Below are 22,320 nucleotides of genomic sequence, written 5' to 3' on the forward strand. Positions count from 1 at the left end.
AATAATAGTAATAATGTAAATTATAACTAAAGCTACTTTACAACCGCTGAATGTAAATGTTATGACATCTTATGCAAAAATGAGACTTATTATATATGTTATTATAAATAAGTTAAAATAAATAATGCGTCCTCCTCTACGGCGGGAGTGGAGGAGGGGTTATGAGCAACAAAAACATCGCGATTAGATTTTTTTACATTAATTCGAGCCCTGCATGTATATATATATATATATATATATATATATATAAATATATATATATATATAAATATATATATATATAATATATATATTATATATACATATATATATATATATATATATATATATATATATATATATATATATATATATATATATATAAATAAATATATATAGATTTAAAAATTTTTTGAATAAAAAATATTTTTACGGGTGCCACAAGGCCCTTACATCAAACAAGTCCTTAATAATATAAAAAAAAAGTTTTTAAAAAGTATGTCATGTTGGGTCTCAAATGATGCAAAAATATATAAAAATTTCAAAAATATGAATCATTTTATAATTAAATTTTTATTTTAGATTTTAGTAAACAAAAAGTTACGTTTTTTAACTAAAAATGAAAAATAGGGAATTTAACAAGATTTTTTGATTATAATTTTTTTTATCTATGTTTTTTTATAAAATGAATATTATTTTTGAAATTTGTATATGATTTTGCTTCGTTTGAGACCCAACATGACATACTTTTGAAAAACTTTTTTTTTATATTATTAGGGACCTGTTTGATGTATTAGGGCCTTGTGGCACCCGTAAAAATATTTTTTATTCAAAAATTTTTAAATCCAGCATTAATTTATTATATAAAACACATTTAGGGGTTGTCAGCTGACGTTTTCAAAAAAAGTTGTTTTTAGCACCACCCTAATATATATATATATATATATATATATATATATATATATATATATATATATATATATATATATATATATATATATATATATATATATATATATATTATTATATATATATATATATATATATATATATATATATATATATATATATATATATATATATATATATATATATATATATATATATATAGGTGCATATACATTTATATACATCTAGTTTTAGGAACATTATGTACTCCTATTTATGGCATGCATATTTCACCAATATATTATATTGAACATTTATATTAAATCATAATAACTATATTAAACTAAAGTTATTTTAATACAATAGTTATTTATAATATAATAATGAGAGTAATACATTATAAAATTTTATATAAAAAGTATATCCAAAGTATTATAAGATTTATATAAACAGAATGCGCTATCAATGGTGAGTTTAAAACTATTTTGCCTAAAGGTTACAATAGCGAATATAAACATTTGAATATATTTGCGTGTTGACTTACCGAATTAGAAGGTTGCGTTACAGAGTTTTTTTGTTGCAAAACGGAAAAATATTGCTTAAACAAACATTTTCATGACGTTACCATAGATAAATATGGTCATCATCACCTTAAAAGCATAATCTAGTATGAAAAGGGTGAATAAATTTTTTGTTTCAGCAAACTCTTTACCAAGTTGGTCAGACTGGAGCAGCTGGTCAGATTGTACTAGTTCTTGTGGTATTGGAATTGTAAAAAGAACAAGGATGTGCCTTGATCCAACTATTTCGTGTGTAGAAAGCAGTATTGATGTAGCTGAATGTTACAGCAACCAAACATGTACAGGTATTTAATGATCAAGTAATTAACTTTTGTATGTAACTTTTTTTTTTCATCATTATCATCATCACCATCATCATCATCTTCATCATCATCATCCTCATCATCATCATCATCATCATCATCATCATCATCATCATCATCATCATCATCATAATCTTCATCATCATCATCATCATCATCATCATTATCATTGTCATTATCATCATTATTAGATGTATGACTCAATAGATTTGCTACATAGTTTATCTGTTAATGAAACTTAGAAATTTTTGCGGAAAAATAATTTAAATATTTTTATACTTATTATCATGTCAACTTTTGTCTTTTTGATTTAAGCGTTAAAATGAATTTATATAACAATATTTCTGCTTTTTTTTTATGTAACATTCTATTTGTGGGATGAAAAATTATCAAATCGCACTAAATTACATTAAAGGAAAGTGATTTATATCAGTATTCTTTGACAGTTTACAGTTGCACATTCATCTCCTTTCATCTATACAAAATCCTAAATTTTGAGAAATAAAAAAAAAAAAATGAATTCAAAATCAATCACACTGTTAATATAAAGCAATTGTAGATTTTGCCTTTTTTATAAAACCTTGGTTAAAAAAAACTATTTTTTTAAAAACTGGCCATATTTCACATTTTAGTCATTTTTCTGGCTGAATTTTAGGTAGCTATGTTTAACTTTTATATAGAAAACGTTGAAGGTTCAACAATAGTTAGAAATTATTTTTGTGACTTATCTTTGTTAAATATGTTTTAAGTTCTCGTTATCATTTTGAAACATAGTATTTGAAATTTATTTGAAAAAAAGTGGTTATTTTTTTTGAGGTTCTATAATAGGAGCATATTCATCATTCCGTCAGAATTAGAAATGTTACTTTAATGCAGTATTTTTTTTTTTTCTACAAAAATTTAATGAGATCTTTATGAGAAATAAATCTAACTTTAAATTCGATTAAATTTAATCGATTTTGACATAAGTATCGATTAGGGTTATCACTTTTTTTTAACCCCATGTTCCTGTATTGTAGTTTGATGAACTTTTACCTAAAAAGCACAAAATGAACTATTATTTGCATATCTTTTGAAAAATGTTTTTTATTTTTCTTGGTAAATAATTTGGAAGAGTTTTTGTTTTATTCTGTCTATTTATAGTATATGATCATTATAATCACAAATATAATGTATAAACACCAATTTAAAGTTAATGTTTTAATAAAAAATTTAAAGAGCTATTTATTAAGTATATTTATTAGGCGGTTTAGTATTAAGTTAGTTATAAATCTAGGTATATTGTATGAGAATGTTTATTTGTCATGTTTTACTTCTTAAATATTGCTGTACATCCTAAATATTACACTCATTATATACAGAAACTATACTTGTCAATGACAAAAAAATTCAATAATTTAGTAATTTTAACATGTATTTAAACTATAAAAGATGTTCTAATTAGATGTGCTTTCTGAGTCAGAGTCTTCCTGCCCTAGACTACCTTCATCTAATGATTCATAAACAAAGTCACTGTCACTTTCTATATTAACTGCTTCAGACTCTGACCAAGGCATTGAAGTACTAGGAACTTTATTCACACTTGCATTATTAATTATTAACATTTTCATTATTAACATTTTCAAGTTTTAAATTTTGTGAAATGAAAACTAGTTTTCAAGCCTTTTCAATCGTTAAGTGATTTATTTTTGCACTATGAATGTTAGAATAAGTGCTAAAACTTCTCTCACATGCTGCGTTTGAAGCTGGTAGCTGAAGAATTCTAGATGCAACTTTTAATAGTTCAGTAAAGGAACACAACCCTTTCCACCAATTTATGGGTTGAGTTATTCCACCTGCAGTCCAAATAAAAGGTTTTGAAAAGTCAAACATCATAATTTCTTTGTTTACTTCAGGCATACTAGCAGCAATGTTGTGTATTGCCTCACATGCATCAATCTATAAAAAGATTTTTCTTTCAATAACTTTACAATTACTTTATTAATTTAAATAGTATTTTCAAATTTGAAAATAGTATTTAATATTATTTAAAATTTTTCTAAAATTTTACTTTTAATGCTCAAGCCATTTTAGCCTTGGGCATTAAAAGTAAAACTTGGTTTTAACAATCATATATGAATTATGTAAATACCTTTTGTTCTCCAGTCAAGACTCTGCCTTGAAATTTGGGATCTAGTATATTGGCAGCTAAGTGAATTTCTGTTAAACAAAAATCTTTTTTTTTCTTGAAGATATTTTTGGCTTCTTCTTCTTCCTTTTTTGAGAATGGGCTAACTGTTAAGTTTTTAAAAATGTGGTCTTTCAAGAAGTGAAAAGTTTTCACAACAGTAGATAACATGGGAGTATTTGATTCAGTTTTCTTTATTGCATCAGCTATTGGTGACAGCAATTTGAAAAAACCTTCAACCCTGTCCCAAACAGCTGATAGAAGAATATTTTCTGTTGCTGAATTAAGTCCACTGTTTTCAGAAATAGCCAATGTTTTTAATGGTTGTTTATATTTCTGTATGCTACCTAAGCATGCTACAGTTGTTCCCCACCTTTAAATAAGTTTAAAAGTCCACTGTTTTCAGAAATAGCCAATGTTTTTAATGGTTGTTTATATTTCTGTATGCTACCTAAGCATGCTACAGTTGTTCCCCACCTTTAAATAAAGCACAAAGCAATTATGATAACTTTAATATATTTAGAGTAAAGTAATTTATTAAATCTATTTTTATGATTGTATAATAAAATTAGTTACATAGTTCAATTCTTTTTGTAATATACATTATATTTATACTTTTAGTTGTATTACTTAGTTCGCACAGGTAGTTTCAAGGAAATGCATGTTACTACACCAGCTGATTTTTTTTTGTATATCTCTAAATGCTGCAACAGATAAATGAGAATTTTTTATCTCTTTAACAATATCAGTTACTTGTGACATCAAAACACTTAAAGTTGTCAATTTAAAAAAATCTGTGAACAGTAAATTTAAACCATGTGAAATGCATCCATAGCAATGAAGATGGGGATAAAAATTTTTTAGACAAGTCCATGCATTTTTCATATTTGCAGCATTGTCAGTCACAATGCCCAAAACTTTATTAGGATTAATTTCTTCTAAAACTTTCTTTATTTCATTTGCCATATATTCACCAGAATGGCTTAATGTTCCAACAATACAGTTTAGGATATATTATATATTGTACTATATAAGTATTATAAACCTATTTACTGATATATTATTTCTGCTTACTGAAATGGTTTTCAGTGTTGTTTGTTATAAATTTAATATCAAAATTATTTATAAAATAATATGCATATTTTAAAAGTCTACCAGTCTTTTAAGTAAATCATTTTCTGTTTTATGTGGAGTGACGATCCACTAGCATATATTGCTCTGGCTAGGTGTGTATCAATCAGTTCCTGCAAAAGATAATTATTATTGGTACATCTGCCAATCATGAAAAAAATCTTAAATATATGCATCATGAACTTTTAATAAGCTAGTTGCCATATCAGTTAATTCTTCAATTAAATCCTCAAATTTAAAAATATAAAACACACCTTTTCAGTTTTTGTCATGCTGTCAAACACGGAACTTGGTGTTTTACTTCTACAAATTGATTTAGAAGAGGATGTTCCAAAAGAATCAGATCGTGGATTTTTTGCTTTTGGTTCAGCATCTCCAGAAGAGTCTTGCTGTTTTTGACTATGAACTAATTTATTTGCATATAGACTTTTTATTTCTTTAGAACATTTTCAACATTTTTCAATATGCTTAGTCATTTGAGTTCCGTTTTTAGACATAATGCCAAAGCAAAAGGAACATTTAACTCTTTCCATTTTGCTAATTTGTTTCATGGATATAAATTGGCAACTATGGTTTTATTTCTCCCTCTTGTAAAATTTACTATGTTATGCAAAATATCTAAAATTTAAATATAATTAAATAGAGAACATAATTGATTATTAAAAAGAGCTTTTAAAACTGCTTATAACTTTTTATTTGCAACTCAAAACCTTATAAGTACAGTAAATTAATAATAATAATAATAATAATTATTATTATAATAATAATAGTATATATATATATTTGTATATATATATATATTTGTATATACATATATATATATATATATATATATATATATATATATATATATATATATATATATATATATATATATATATATATATATATCAAATATTAAACAAAATTAAGTAAATGTATTTAAGTATAATAAATTTAGATAAAAAGTGTTTATTGTGTCAATATATAACAATAAAGTCAATAAAAATTAAATAGAGGAAGATAAAGTTAACTAATAATTTTTTATACAGGACTGCTATAACCGTGTTAACCTAAACATTAACAATAAAACCTTTAAACATACCAAAAGAAAAAGAATTTTAGTCAAATTCAACCTTTGTTTTCCTATATAAATCTGAAATTAAAATGTGTTTAATAATATTGCCATTAAAGTTAAATTTAGTAGCTTAAATGATTAATTTTTAAATATTTCACAAAAAAACCAAAAAAACTGACCCCTGCGTTTTTTTTCCAAAAAAAAGATAAAAAAACCCAAAAAAACAAGAACCAAAAAAACGCGTCACATCTCTCTCTCTCTCTCTCTCTCTCTCTCTCTCTCTCTCTCTCTCTCTCTCTCTCTATATATATATATATATATATATATATATATATATATATATATATATATATATATATATATATATATATATTATTATTATTATTATAGTGTCCCAAAAAAAAAATTTTTTTTATTGGGACACTATAATAATGGATATTACCTACCCTTAAAGCAAAGATATTTAGTCAATTACCAATTAATGGAGAGGTTTTACGCCATTATCTATATCTTAGGTTTGATTTGAAACTAACTGGTAAGAGAGAAGTTGCATCTGTCAGTTGCGAAAAAGTGGAAGATGATACATCTTAAAGAAAACTTGATTAAAAATGTAAAAAAAAAAAATTATTCAGCTTAACTTCTGAGTTTTACTAATAAGTTGTATCTAAGTTGTATCTAAGTACTAAAAGGTTGTATCTATGTTGTAACTAATAAGTTGTCATCTCTGTTTGACATTGCAGTACCAAATACAGAAGATTTGATTAGAAAAGATAACTCTCATGACATCAATTGTCAATTATCAGATTTAAATTTTCTGTCAGATCTACATCAAATAAAAAAACAATTTTTGGCTTCATTAGATAAGAGTTATACTATGAAAGTAAAAAGAAAGCAGCAAAAAGAATCACAGAAAATAATAGCTATTGACCCAATGTGCTGCCAGAATTTGACGATGAAGAATAAAATAAAAAGGTAGAAATTGCTATAACTAGACAGAAATTAGGATATTAGAACACCCTAATGTTTCTTTAATGGCTGATAGGTTGAATCTTCCAACAGAGAAAGATTTGGGATCATTTTAGCTGTAGCTGAAGCATTAGGTCACAATTTAGAAAAAAAATCTCAAAAAGTACTGAAAGCAGATCGCCTAATAAAATTTGACAGCAAGTTTCTGATAACATTAAAAAAACATTCATTTCACCCACATACTCTTCCATTCACTGGGATTCAAAGCTTCTAACTGAGGTAGATAGTAAAATAAAACGCTTGGCTATTGTAGTAACTGGATAACTATGTGCACCTGAAGGAAAATTGTGTCCAGGATTCCCAATACAACTATTAAAAGTCAGGCAACAGCAACCATAGATGCTGTAAAAGCCTGGAAACTAGAAAAAATACTTGTAGCAATGATTTTTGACACAACTCTATCAAATTCAGGACGGATAAATGGTTCTGCAAAGTTGATCGAAATCGTGCCTGCAGACTCCATATCTTAGAAAGAGCTTTTTCATCTATTTATTAAACAATTTTTGGAGAATGTTGATCTCCAAATAATGAGCCATTTAGACATGTTAAAAATGATGTATGGCCTAAACTTTTATTAAGTTCATATACCTCTTTTAGAAAAATTAAAATTGAGGAACCAGTATTAAAGATCAAACAAGCGAAAGTGAAAATTTTTTTGTCTGGTTTACTTAACCGAAAGTCTCGAAAAATATTAAGAGATGATTACCAAGAATGTTGCTAACTTGCTTTGCAATTACTGAATGCAAAACAAAGAAATGTACAGTGGCGCAAAGCTGGGGCTTTCCATTATGTTAGATGGGTGTGTACAATTTTGTATACATCAAAAATGTTTGCTTTTGCTGAATTGGCAAAGTATGAAGAAAGTTTTATGGAGAAATTATCACAGTTTTTTAAATTTACAATGCTATTTTATGTGAAAATGTGGCTTACATGTACAAACACAATTGATATATCATTTAATTGATAAAAAAATTGATAATGATGTTGCTGTTGCTGCCCTTGAAACATTTAATCTGCATCTTTGGTATTTAACTGAAGAAATATCTCCTCTCTCCTCTCCCCTCTCTCACTATTTTCTGATAAAGTGTCTGATTGTGGTAAATATAAAGTTGCTAAAATAATCCTTAAAAATATAACGGAAAACTGGGAACATGATTTAGGCTTTCCACAATTTCTTCTTTTGAAACCGAGTACTAGTTTAACTGATTTAGTTGGACCAAAATCAAGCAACATTATAAATTTATTTGGATATTCAAACAAAGATGGTGGTTGGTTAGCCCAATCCCCAAAGTTTTGGAAAGCTAACACAAATTTTCAACACGTGTTTTAGCATATTAAACTATTGAAATCTGTAAATGATACAGCAGAACGAGCTGTCAAACTAATTCAAGACTATGCAAAATCTATAACCAAAAATAAAGATCAGAAAGAATTTCTTTTATGTGCATAGAACATTACTAAAAAACTCTTCCACAGATAAAAAAACAAGTAATTCAAAAACTAAATTTTTGAAAATCTAAACTATGCTTTAATTCATATACTAATGGGTCATTCCATGCCAAGTGGTGCAAAGGTCCCTTATGGACCATCTCAGATTTTATTGAAATTTTTTGATTTTGTACATATATATGTTAAAAGCATGTTTTAAAAATTTTAGATCAATATCTAATATGGTTCTTGAGAAAACGCTATTTAAGTAGTGGGCTATTTTGCATAAAATTTCACTCTACAAGAAAAAAGGGTTTTTTCATCATTTTTAACAGCCAATAACTTTTGAACAAGTTAGTTTTATACTTCAATTATTATAAGATAGCAAGTGTGCTGTGGATACTTTGAAAAAAGAAAAAAATATTGTTTCTGGCATCTTAACTTTTTCCATAATGGCGGGCTAAAGTTGATTTTTTTGTTTTAAGAATAAGTTTTTTTGTGATTTTAAAGACCTTAATCTTAAAAACTAGTTACAAAGTTAATACAAATCAAATTGCCTGCTGATCTACATGTGGTGGATAAACATTTTTAAAAAAATCAGTTGATTAAAGAGCTGCATTCAAAAGTTATAGGTCTCCAAAATGAGTCAGATCGAGATTTTCGTAAAATTAATCTGTGATGCAAAGCATCTGTTACCTAAGATGGCACTTTTTTTTTTTTATAAAAATTTTTTATACGCATCAATTAAAGACTGTTAATTAATAAAAACCAAAAAAATTAATGGGTGCTTATTTATAACCCCCAAAAGGTAGTCTCTAAAAGTCAGGTAAATTTTCCATAAAATTCTGAAATTGACATAATAAATAAATGCATTGAATTATATAATGTTATTTATTATGAAATATCAATTAAAAAATATCAATGCTTAAAGCCTTTTAATCCCTTTAGATAAAGAACTTTTAAATCCCAATAGATAAAGTCCCCTCCCCTCTGTCCCCTCCCCTCTTTATAATACAATAATTTTTTTAATGAAAAACAAACAAAATGTTTTTAAGAAAATAAACAAAAATAATAAAATTTACAAAAAGTTAAATTTCTCAAATAATAAAATAATCTCATTGATTTCTTTTAAGTCAATACTATAAAATCTTCCACTGTTTGACTGGACTTTAAGAGAAGCACTTTGCATAAAATATGCATTAGAGGTACCCAACAAAGATCATCTCTGCATGGCCACGTAAACTTGTTACATAAAGACTTTTTCATGAATTTCATATTAAGATCTTGATGCTCTTCTGAAATACTAAGAATATTTCCTAAATACCATTGAGCATCGTAAACGCAGGCCACATATTCTCCTGGTGAGTAACTAGAAATTTTATTAATATAAATTCTGCAAGTAGAAAAATCCACATTAGTGCAAATAATATCAAATGAGACTCTTCTTATTTTTATTGAGGTAAGTGACATTGGGATAAAACTGTGGTGGTTTCGTGTCCCAGGTATTGTCGAACAAGAACGATATCTCTCTTCCAAATTGAAGTTTGTAGTATGTGTTTCTATTGAAACTTTGTCAACAAAAAAAAAAGATATTCCTTTGACGTGTTGAACACACCAGCTGTACATTTTGCTTGGTGTGTCAATAGGATCGTTTAGTGATTGTAGACTGGCTCGTGCAACAAGACGTTTCACTGTTCCACCAACACCATCACAAGGGCTTTTACCATGCGATGTTGCAAAAAAGTGCCACTCTGCAGTCATGTCAAAATCGTGTTTATGGTAGCATAAGTTGATAAGATTTTTGTAATTTTTATATTGTGATGCAGCTCCATCACTAAAATAGATAATGTGTTCAAATGTTTGTAATTGTTTAAGTTTATCAATAACATTACCGATAAAGCAATGAACAGCATCTGTTCCATGTTTCAGATGATCTGATATAACACAATAACTTTGACTATCAAGTTTTCCATCTTTTATAAAATACGCAACAAAGGGGTGCACAGTTGCTTGGCTGTTATTCCAGTGAAAACCTTGCACTGCATCCTGTATTAGAAAACTATAGTTTTCTGCAAAGTCAAGAAGAACCAAAGCTTGATTTTCTTTTAAATTAGTTTTCAAATGTTGGTAGTAGGTGGCTTGACTTTTTGATATAAAATGATGCACTCGTAAACTATCTAACTGTTCATAAACCATTTCAATAAATTCATCTAAAGGTAGAGTTGCTGGTACTAAAGTACAAAGTGTCAATGTAGTCTAACAAAACCTTTTTAGCAGGACATTTATCGCAGCTATGCAGCATACAATCCCTATTTTCAATGCTACAAACCATTAATTTTAATAAGATTTTGTAATCAGAAATTCCAGGAATTTTCTGTACAAGGAGCTTTACATTTTGATGGTACTGGCAAACACAAACTGCATGCAGACCAGAAGCACCACCCACAGGAATGCACCACTTGGGCCTTAGCTCACAAAATTTTGAAAATCCAACTTTAAGATATTATATTTCTTTTTAAACTCAATATGTAGCTCTTTCATATTGACTAGTAGAAGGCACTTTTGGATATGTTGCTTTTTACTATCTACTTTAACTGAAACAAACTCTTTTTTTCCTGGACAAACCCTTGAATATTCATCGCATTCGTAGAAATGAACAACCTCTGTAATTACATCTTCGCTTAGTTTTCTACCCGATTTTGGAGAAGGTTTTGATAGTATTCCACTTTTTTTACTTAATTTTCTGGCTTGTACTACAGATCTTTTTGAAGTAAAAAAAAACTTCTGAGTTTTCTCTATTGACCAACTGTCTGGAGTGAGTGTAAGAAGTATGATTTTTTCAGAATTTGACAATGTTTTTTCAAATTTTGACTTAATTTGAGTCATAATATTGTCTAAATCTGTGTTTGTTTTTTTCAAACATTTTTTTGAGGGTGATTCAATTCCACAAAGTGCAGCTATTTCTAAACCTAGCACATTGGCAACAGCCTTTTGTGTATGAGCTCTTACGCTATCGATTTTACGCTTTCCATATGCAACTCTATCTTTTTTTGAAACAAGTTTTAGAGGTGAGCATCCAAAACTTGCAATACTTGAATTAAGATCTTCTTTTAATGTATGGTTGTCAACATAAATTTCTTTTTCTTGGAGTTCATTTTCTTTTGTATTATGTTTGCAATTCAGAACTTTTCTGCAACTAGTGCAAATTTTTTGACCAGGTATTAAACCAAAATCTTTGGCATATGAAAGACTGATAACTCTAAGAGAATCTAAAAAATAACGGAAATAATTATTAAATATTTTTTTTTTTATTTATTTAGTGTTATTAAGGTATTTTTATTAAATTAAGATATTAAATATTGAAACTTACTTTTCACATTTTTTGCGTGCTTGTTCAACGGATTACAACAATACCTGCGATGTTAATTCTCATACCTCGACAAGTAAACTTTCTCGTTATAGCTACAAATAAAATCTATGGGATTTATTTTGCTTCTCAAAGAAATAAGCTCTTGGTTTAGTTTAGACAGTTCTTGGTAGCGTTTACTTTTATTAGATAGATAGCACTGTTCATTTAATGCTTTACCAATACAGCAAGTAGAAAGCTCAGGCATATTACTTATTATTAATTAGTTCTAAAATACAACAATTTATTTGGTTTTATTAGTACTTTTTAGATTGACATACTAGTAATATAGAATTAAATGAAACAATAACTAAACTTTTAAAAAGTAATAATTTTTTATGGAAAATTTACCTGACTTTTAGAGACTACCTTTTGGGGGTTATAAATAAGCACCCATTAATTTTTTTGGTTTTTATTAATTAACAGTCTTTAATTGATGCGTATAAAAAATTTTATAAAAAAAAAAAAGTGCCATCTTAGGTAACAGATGCTTTGCATCACAGATCAATTTTACGAAAATCTCGATCTGACTCATTTTGGAGACCTATAACTTTTGAATGCAGCTCTTTAATCAACTGATTTTTTTAAAAATGTTTATCCACCACATGTAGATCAGCAGGCAATTTGATTTGTATTAACTTTGTAACTAGTTTTTAAGATTAAGGTCTTTAAAATCACAAAAAAACTTATTCTTAAAACAAAAAAATCAACTTTAGCCCGCCATTATGGAAAAAGTTAAGATGCCAGAAATAATATTTTTTTCTTTTTTCAAAGTATCCACAGCACACTTGCTATCTTATAATAATTGAAGTATAAAACTAACTTGTTCAAAAGTTATTGGCTGTTAAAAATGATGAAAAAACCCTTTTTTCTTGTAGAGTGAAATTTTATGCAAAATAGCCCACTACTTAAATAGCGTTTTCTCAAGAACCATATTAGATATTGATCTAAAATTTTTAAAACATGCTTTTAACATATATATGTACAAAATCAAAAAATTTCAATAAAATCTGAGATGGTCCATGAGGGACCTCATTAAAATTTGCACCACTTGGCATGGAATGACCCTAATACCTTTCAAGTATTTTTATTTTTTTGTCATAATTTTAAAAAAAAACGACTTTAATTTTGAATTTCTTTGTACTAAGTCCCGGTTTAGTCCCAGTTAGCGTTAATATTTTCAATTTATAACAATTTATTTGCTTGTTTGTCATAAAAATAATTTTAATGCCAAATCTTTTTTGTTATAATTAAAATGTATTGTTCTAAAAATTCATTATTTTAAGCAGAAAAATATCATGATTATAAGGGTGGGGTGGGGGGTTTGTGGGAAGGAGCATTGGGGGTATCATGAGGATAGGGAGGGGGATTCAGATACTGATGGATCAGAAATGATGATAAAGACTTTCTTAATGCTTTATACTGCTTTACAAATTGTACAACAGTATATATTGTACTACAATATATACTGTTATATATTGTACTACTATATATTGTACTACAATATATATCACACTGTTGATAATTTATTTTTAAAGACCTTTTTGAGGTGTAGCAAATCTACCCAAAAATCAGGGGCATGGTGGCCCCAGAGGCTATGCAGGATTCCCGCATGGGCTTTTCACTTTTTTATTTAAATATGGGCCTTTTAGCACTTTTTAATCCAAGTATGGGCCTTTTCGCAATTTTTACTTTTTTTGACACTGAAAAAAATCTATTTATTTTTAAAATAAAAAACAATTAAATAGCATTTTCAGAAAAATATGAAATACTTTATAATTAAGTAACTGCTAAATAAAACTTTTTATATTCAAGGTATGAGCGCTGTGGTGTGTTTATGCTTTGCAAAAATGCTAGTTAAAATGCAGAATTAAACAAAAGCGCAAACTATCTTTAAAAATAATTTCTCATTATTCAAGAAAAAAAAATTTTTTTAGTTTTTTTTTTATATATATAATTTAATACAATTTATATTATAAAATAAATATCATTACATAATAAAGATAAAATCTTTTCTTTTTAATTTTGTTTTAATTTTTCTTCAAACAATAAAATAAAAATTGTATTTGGTTACAGTAACTTGGCGGCAAAGTTGTATTATAAGGAAGTCAAAACAAAAATGGTCGCTGCAGCGCTGTGTTACTATTTTTAGTTTTGAAGTATTACAAACCTCAACCTGTTGGTTTATATTATAAACTTCAACTTATTAGTGTGAGTTGACATTTTATTTGAATATAGTCAGTTTTTCGGTGATGTTTTAATTGTATATATATATATATATATATATATATATATATATATATATATATATATATATATATATATATATATATATATATATATATATATATAATATATATATATATACAGGGCTCGAAATAGCTAACTTTATTGTTACATACAATTTGTCCGATAAATACTCAAGTTTGGCGTACATGTCCAATAAAAACATAAAGAAATGCAATTGAACCATAGTCACAAGATATATTTATTCTTATGACTATGGTCAAACCCCACTTTAAACCACACTTAAAATATTTTGTTTTTTCAACTTTACCATGACAGTTTGTTTTGACAACTTACGGCGTTTCAAAAATGGACTGAATATAAGAAAAAAATCTTAAAGAAAAAGAAAAATTTTAAGCTCAAAAAAGTAAAATTGGAAAAGGAAAATATATTTATACAACGTTTTTAAAAAAATACCATACTATGCGAAATGCTTTGTAGATTATTAAAAATATATTAAATACATAAATAATTGTGTTTACTTACTACTTTATTAAATAAAGTAACAAATTAATTTTAATAATTGTTTACAATAAACCCATTTTATTTAAATTATCAAAGAATATTATAGTTAATTTTATATAAATATGACATATTTATATAAAAGTAATTGTGTATAATATTCTAAAAAAATATGTATTTTTTGATAAATTTTTTTAAAATTTTTCTATGATTACTTTTATAAACACTTTTAATAGCAAAAAGATTTGGCGCGAAAACAAACATTATGAAGCATAACTCAAATTTAATAGTGTAATAAACAATACTGGTTTCTATAAGCATTAAAAAAACTATTACGTTAAAGTTTTTATAAAATAAATTTATTTATTTTATAAAAACTTTATTAAAGGGGTTTTAAAAGCCAAATTATTTGCTTGAAATTTATAAAAACCATCAGATAAAAAATGAAACAAATACTGAAATATAAATTTAAAAAATATTAATTGAAATATATTATTGTTTATGAAATATTAGTTGCAATATTTTGATATAAATTATAAAAACCACGCTGTTTAATTCAAAAAAAATGTTTAATGCTTTGGCATCTTTTAATAAATGAATTTGCTTAAAAAAATGACATATTTTATTAACTTCATTTTATTAGCTTCATTTTCTCTTTTGTATAAAAAATAAAAAGTTCAAAATATAAAGTTTATATATACTACTGAAATTTATTAATAATTTTGAAACAACTAAAGTAATTATAAAATAAATGCATATAAAATATGGGTTGGACAAAATGACAGATAGATATCGTTTTTACTGAAAAAGTGCTGGACATGTATGGGCCTTTTCATCCATCACATATGGTAAAATCCTGCATATATAAGCTTTTTTACTAAAATCCTGCGTGGACCTTTTACAGCTACCATGCCCCTGCCAAAAATGTAGCAAATTTAAAAAAAAATGTAGCAAATCTCAAGTATGTCTAATCATCATCATCATCATTGTTGTCGTTATCATCATCATTATCATTGTAATCATCATTAATATTATCTACCATCATCATCACGCGCCTTGTAAATGTGTTCCAGCATGAAAAGAATGAATAAATTTTTGTTTCAGCAAACTCTTTATCAAGTTGGTCAGAATGGAGCAACTGGTCAGAATGTTCTAGTTCTTGTGGTACTGGAATTACAAAAAAAACAAGGATGTGCCTTGATCCAAATAATTCGTGTGTAGAAAGCAGTACTGATGTAGCTGAATGTTACAGCAACCAAACATGTTCAGGTATTTAGTGATTAAATACCTAACTTTTATATGTAAAAGATGTTTTGTCATCATTATCATCATCTTCATTATCTTCATCATCATCATCATCATCATCATCATCATCATCATCATCATCATCATCATCATCATCATCATCATTATCATCATTACCATTATAATCATCATCATCACCATCATCATCATCATCATCATCATCACCATCATCATTATTATTATCATCATCCTCATCATCATTATAATTAGCATCATCATCACTATCATCATCATTATTATCATCATCATCATCATCATCATCACCATCAGCATCATTGTTATCATTATCTTCATCATTATTATCATAATCATCATTAACATCTTCACCATCATCACCTTAAAAGTATAACCTTGTATGAAAAGGGTATATAAATTTTTTGTTTCAGCAAACTCTTTACCAAGTTGGTCAGACTGGAGCAGCTGGTCAGAATGTACTAGTTCTTGTGGTGCTGGAATTACAAAAAGAACAAGAATGTGCCTTGATTCAACTAATTCCTGTGTAGAAAGCAGTACTGATATAGCTGAATGTTATAGCAACCAAGCGTGCACAGGTATTTAATAATTAAATACCTAACCTTTATATGTAACTATTGTTTTTTCATCATCATTATCATCATCATCATCATCATCATCATCATCATCATCATCTTCATCATCATCATTATCATCACCATCGTCATCATTAGTATATTGTTCTCTGTTTGTTATTGCAACAAGGTCAATGGCTCACAGGATTTCACATTACTGTTGTGCCGCTTAAAATTTTTTTTTTTTTTTAGTATTACTAATTAGAAAGATATTAACTTTTCAGATGTGTTATTTTTGAAAAATAATTTTGAGCAAAAACTGTAAATATAAGAGTCGTTTTAAAAAATGCATTGCATTACCGAATGCATTGAAAAAGAGGGTTTATGCATAGGGATCATAGAAATGACATTCAGGTTTTTTTTATTCATTTTCTATACATCAAGCTATAAACTATATAAATACACATTTCAAACTTTTGATATTTTTCATATCATTGTATAGAATATATTAGTTAACAAATCTTGTATTTGGGTTTTCAAAAAAAAAAAAAAGTTTTAAATTTTTTTTTTATATACGTTTTTAAGAAAAAAAATTTTGCTGGATGAAATATTTACTAAATCGAATGTCTAAAAAATATAAACTTTGCTTTTGAAACAAAAAAGATTTTTTGAAAATTTTGTTCTAACTGTGAGGTGTTGCATTACCGAAATTACTCAGGTGGCATTACCAAACTTATTGGTTTTTGCTTATAAATGATTTTGAAAGGTCTATTAACTATATATGCACTTTTAAGTTATTGTTTTATTTAATAAAACTTATTTACTCTTTTTTATCTTGAACTTATTTACTCTTTTAATAAAATTGATGCAAATAATAATTGTAAAATCTAACAGAAATTATTTTAAGTCTTAGAGGCATGTTATAGGACTTTCAGGGTAGAGAAACAGAGTATCAAATAAAACAAGGGAAATTTTTATTTAAATAAGTTTTAAATAAATAAGTAAAGCTTTAAATACAATATTTATAGTTAACAAACGCGCTCATTTTGAATACACAAATAATACTATTTTTGATTATTTTTGAATAAAAACTTTACAACAATCCTCTGACTTTTTTTTTTAATCTAAGTATTATTATTAAATAAGTTATTATTATTATAGTTATTATAATAATATTAATTTATTTAATAATAATACTTTATTATTATTATAAATTATTATATATATCAACTTATAAAAAACCATGATTAAAATCATTAATCTTCTTTAAGTTAGTTGAGTTTGAGTATTCATAGTTTTTGCATAGATGCTTTAAATGCAAAAATTACCTGTTTAATGTGCAAAGTAAACAACTATTTATCTCTGACAACTATTTTCCAAAGAATATAATGCTTTCTGGTTATTTAATTACCACAGTTTTCTTTACCTTTTATTTCAATATTTTAAACATATATTTATCCATGTCTTTATAATTTTCAGGCCTAAAAGACTTGAGCACTTTAAAAGAAGAAAGAACATGATGAAATTTATACATGATGAAATTTCATTAAAGAAAGTATTTTAAGCTCAAATAAAACTTAACCAATAGTTCTTAACCCTATTCAAACTGGGTTGCACCTCCAAAGGTGCTACATAAATTTAAACCACTATTATTTTTGTTGCGCTTAACCACTTTCACTTAAACTTTTTGACATTTCATAACATAATATGCTATATTATTTCCAACATTAACATATTACTAAAGGAGTCTCACATTGTTTTCATTGCGGTCTTGTCGACAACAATCTCTAACACAAATTTTATTCAAAAAAAGTTTATTTAATAGTTCATTTGCATATAATATAAGCACAAGTCCATCTTTAACAGATTGAGTGGTTTAGAGGTTACCTGCTATTTTTTGTCAAAATGCTCAACTCTTCTACAGGCAGTGTTCTATCTGTGACTTTCTAGCTATGAAAAAATCAGTAACGCTTAAGGTTGTTCATACCCTCACTTTTTGTCAAAAATCAAAATATGTTTATTTTGACTTTTTTTCATGTAAAATATTATAATAAAGTAAAATATATCATTAGAATTAAAAAACAACAACATTGAACAAGTTGGTAAAAATTCATTTTAATGTAAATCTTTGAAAAAAAATGCAGCATAGCAACGGCTTCTTGAGATTGAAGCAGCTGTCATTTCAAGCTGGAAACCATGCATAATCAAGGTATAAGAAGCTGGAAACCTTGCATAATCAAGGTGTAAGAAGCTGCAAACCTTGCATAATCAAGATGAGGAAGTAATATTTAAGGTGGGCCTCCACTCATAAAAGTTATAAAAAAATAAAATTAAATAAAATTTATAAAAAAATAAAACTTATTAAAAAATGTTTTTTTTTAAGCTTATCACTTGTGAATAGTCTTTAAAAATTTGGATTGAAAACAAACTCTATAAAAAAAGATAAGCTGTTATATTTAGGCACTTAAAAAATGTATCCTTAGAAACGTCTATAGCAACCACATTTTGAGTTGTTTTTATGTTTATAACTAGTCAAATATCTTTTTTATTGGTAAAAGTTGATGTGAATTTATAACCTCGTTTTGGTTATCCGTATCTTAAAGTCATAAGTTATAAAAACAGTCTTTAAAAGTTGTTCCTAAATGTAAAAAGTGCTGTCAATTTTAAGACTTTTTGGATATTTGCTTATATTGCAAACCCTTTTGTATTGGTACCAAAGCAATTGTATTTTAAATTATGGCTAAGAAAAATCAAAAATTAAAGTATTAGTGAATTTTATTGGTATAAGAGATTTGTTTAGGGATTTTCTATAAATTATGTTTATTAACTTTTACTTGTTATCATAAAAATTTTTTTACTTGTTATCATAAAAAATCAATGAAAATCAGCCTTAAAAATTAGAAAATAGTTATTTTAATCACTGATAAAAACAAAATTTTTTAGTGTGAACAGGCTTTAAAAATCACTGACCAATTAAATTTCGAATTTTTGAAAATGAGCTTTTAATTTATTTCTCACCAAAGTATAAAACTTATATCAACATATTAAATTCTATTGAAATTATAATAAAACAGCTGTTAGAAAATGCGCATTTTACCGCAAGCCACACTAGATTTAAATGATTTTATGTGTGTTTTTTAAAAATACTAGTTTGGATTTATAAACTAAAATTTTTTCTAAAAAATACTTATACTTTAGCATAAAAAATTCCCACCCCCTCTATTATTAAAATTCCTTGTTTATTAGATCTGGACTAAAATTCCTGCCCCCCCTCCTTTTATTCCCCCTCCCTTCCCCACTCCCTTGTATTAAAGACTTGAGAGTAATTGCTTGCACACCCTGCACATTTGTTTGCAATTAATTCAGCGGTCAGAAATATATTTGAGAAACTTTAATAATTTTTTAACTTTATTAAATAGTTTTGATTAACCCTTAAATGCATGATTTTTCAAAAAACATCAGTAAAAATCAACATTATGTATAATGATTTGCTTATTCGTTTAGAAAAAGTTTGAAAACCAGATTTTAAATTTATAACCCTTTTTTTTTAAAAAAAAGATGTGTTGCTTATCTGCAACGTTATGCATTAAAGTATAAATTTATTCAGAAGTATGATAAGTTTTAAAACAATTATTTTTCTTATTGCAGCATAGATGCACCCCACATTTCTCACATAAAGTTTGTGCATATCCTTTGCATTTAGGAAGTTTACATCTCACTCGTCCATCAGTCCAAGTTATCCAATGCCCTACTTGATCTAGGCGAACTTCCTTTGGTGGCGCAAACTGAGATAACTTACTCTTTTTTTTGGCTTCCATCATTTCTTCTAACATACTAATGCTAGGGCGACCTCGTTTAATTGTATTTTTTTGTCCAACTTTCATTAAACAAAAAGACAATTCTTTCCGAAACTCAAAAAATGTCATTTTTTCTTGGTAATTTTGATTAGAACTTAATACTCTATTATTAAGAATCCATGAGTTTGCTAATGTCATGTCAATGAAATGATAAAAAAGACACATATACCATTTCTTGCTTTTTAATACAATTTTGTGTCTTGCAATTATACCATCCATCAAATCAACACCTCCCATATGATGGTTGTACTCTTTTATGACAAATGGACAGCTAATGTCTATCTTTTTCTTTGTTTTTTTGTCGAAGCGGTTAATGGTTGTCAAAGGTAGCTGACCTGCATATGTGGACAGCAGACTAACTGCTTTATTGTCTTTCCAGACCAAGGAGCTTATTTCTATTCCATCTACTTCTCCAACAAACTCATAGGATGTTCCTCGAGCATCTTTATTAATTACTTTTTCTGTCGGAAGTTTGCAATCAGGTATTCTATTGCGACGTACAGTCCCTAAGCTTAGAATACCTTTTTTAGCTAGATATGCTAATAGAGCTGGAGATGTATAGTAATTATCAAAGTATAGTTTGTAGTTTTTATTTGCTGGGATAATGGTAGATAATCTAACCACAACATTTGCAGAAGCTCCAAGATCTGGTTGATCTATTTCTGCTCTTTTGTTTTCTTGACCAGAATAAACCTCAAATTTATAAACAAATCCACTAACTCCACAAAGTACAAATAATTTAAAACCCCACTTGAATGGTTTCATTGGAGTATACTGCTTCAAAAAATGACTAACTTTTGTGGAGCATAACTGTTCATCTACTGACAAATGAGCTTCCAGAGGAACCTTAGAACATTTTAAGTTGAGATGATCAATAAGTGGTCTAATTTTATGTAGTCTATCATGTGAATGATTTCCTTGAGGTAAATGTTTAGTGTTATCATTGAAATGAATAAACTGGAGAATTTTCTCAAATCTATTAGTTGTCATACAGTTTTTAACACTGGTAATTTCAAACTCTGGGGACCAATATGATCGCACATTAGGTAGTCGTAATACTGACATGTAAATAATAATGCCAATATATTGTTTCAGTGCTGATAAATTTAAATTTAATGGCTTACTAATGTTAGTCTGTATTGAGTATAAATTTGATTCATCTACAATCATTTGCAGCAAGTCATCTGAAAAAAAGTATTGAAAACATTTATAGGTTGAACTCATGTCAAGAAATTCACTTGGAAGACTATCATTTCCATAAAATTTAAGCTGATCTTCTGTCAAGGCTAAATTTTTATTTTTCCACAATATCTGCCTCTTTTTTTTTGCTAAATCTTTTGATTTAGAATGAGATAGGCACACGTCTTCAGTGTAAGTTTCAAGTTTTTCTTCATTTTTTGATTTTATATTATTTTCATCATGCTGGTCATTGTCTTCATCGAGCTCATGCTTATCTTCATTGTCCTCATCTTCATTTAATATTTGTAAATCTTCATTAAATGAATATTCAGGATCTATAAGAAAATGCTCATCAGAAACTTCTTCATCTTCACTAATTTCACTTAAACGGTCTATGAAGTATTGAATATCTTCCTCACTTAACAGCTTCATTTTAATTTTGTTTGACATAATTTTAGCTGAAACATATTTTTAAAAATTTTAATTTGTTGACTAAATTCACACACACTATATACATAAAACAACATACATTTAGCACTACTCATTAAGAGAGAGTGAGAAGAAAAGATATTACATAATAATAAGACATAATAATAAGATAATAATAAGATAATAAACAAAGACTAGAATGCATTAAGTTGCATTTCTGCAACATACAAACTTAATGTCATTACTCACTATAACATTAAATTCATAACAACAAATAATTTAAAAAGTAAAGGACAACCTTCAGAAAAAC

The 22,320-nt window shown here is 26.9% G+C and overlaps 1 protein-coding gene across 3 annotated transcripts in view; it reads left to right on the plus strand.

Moving 5' to 3' along the window:
• Positions 1 to 22,320, plus strand: part of LOC100203937 (uncharacterized) — a 252,056-nt gene that overhangs the window by 92,477 nt on the left and 137,259 nt on the right. Inside the window, exons 10-12 of one of the 3 annotated variants that reach the window (XM_065815356.1) lie at positions 1,568 to 1,732; positions 15,818 to 15,982; positions 16,405 to 16,569. In XM_065815356.1, the coding sequence (XP_065671428.1) occupies positions 1,568 to 1,732; positions 15,818 to 15,982; positions 16,405 to 16,569 (495 nt within the window). Of the gene's footprint in view, positions 1 to 1,409; positions 1,733 to 14,042; positions 14,177 to 15,817; positions 15,983 to 16,404; positions 16,570 to 22,320 lie in introns of those variants that run through there. The other 2 variants (XM_065815358.1, XM_065815357.1) reach the window with 2 other exon arrangements.

This window comes from Hydra vulgaris, chromosome 13 (assembly GCF_038396675.1).
Source record: "Hydra vulgaris chromosome 13, alternate assembly HydraT2T_AEP".
NCBI lineage: Eukaryota > Metazoa > Cnidaria > Hydrozoa > Anthoathecata > Hydridae > Hydra > Hydra vulgaris.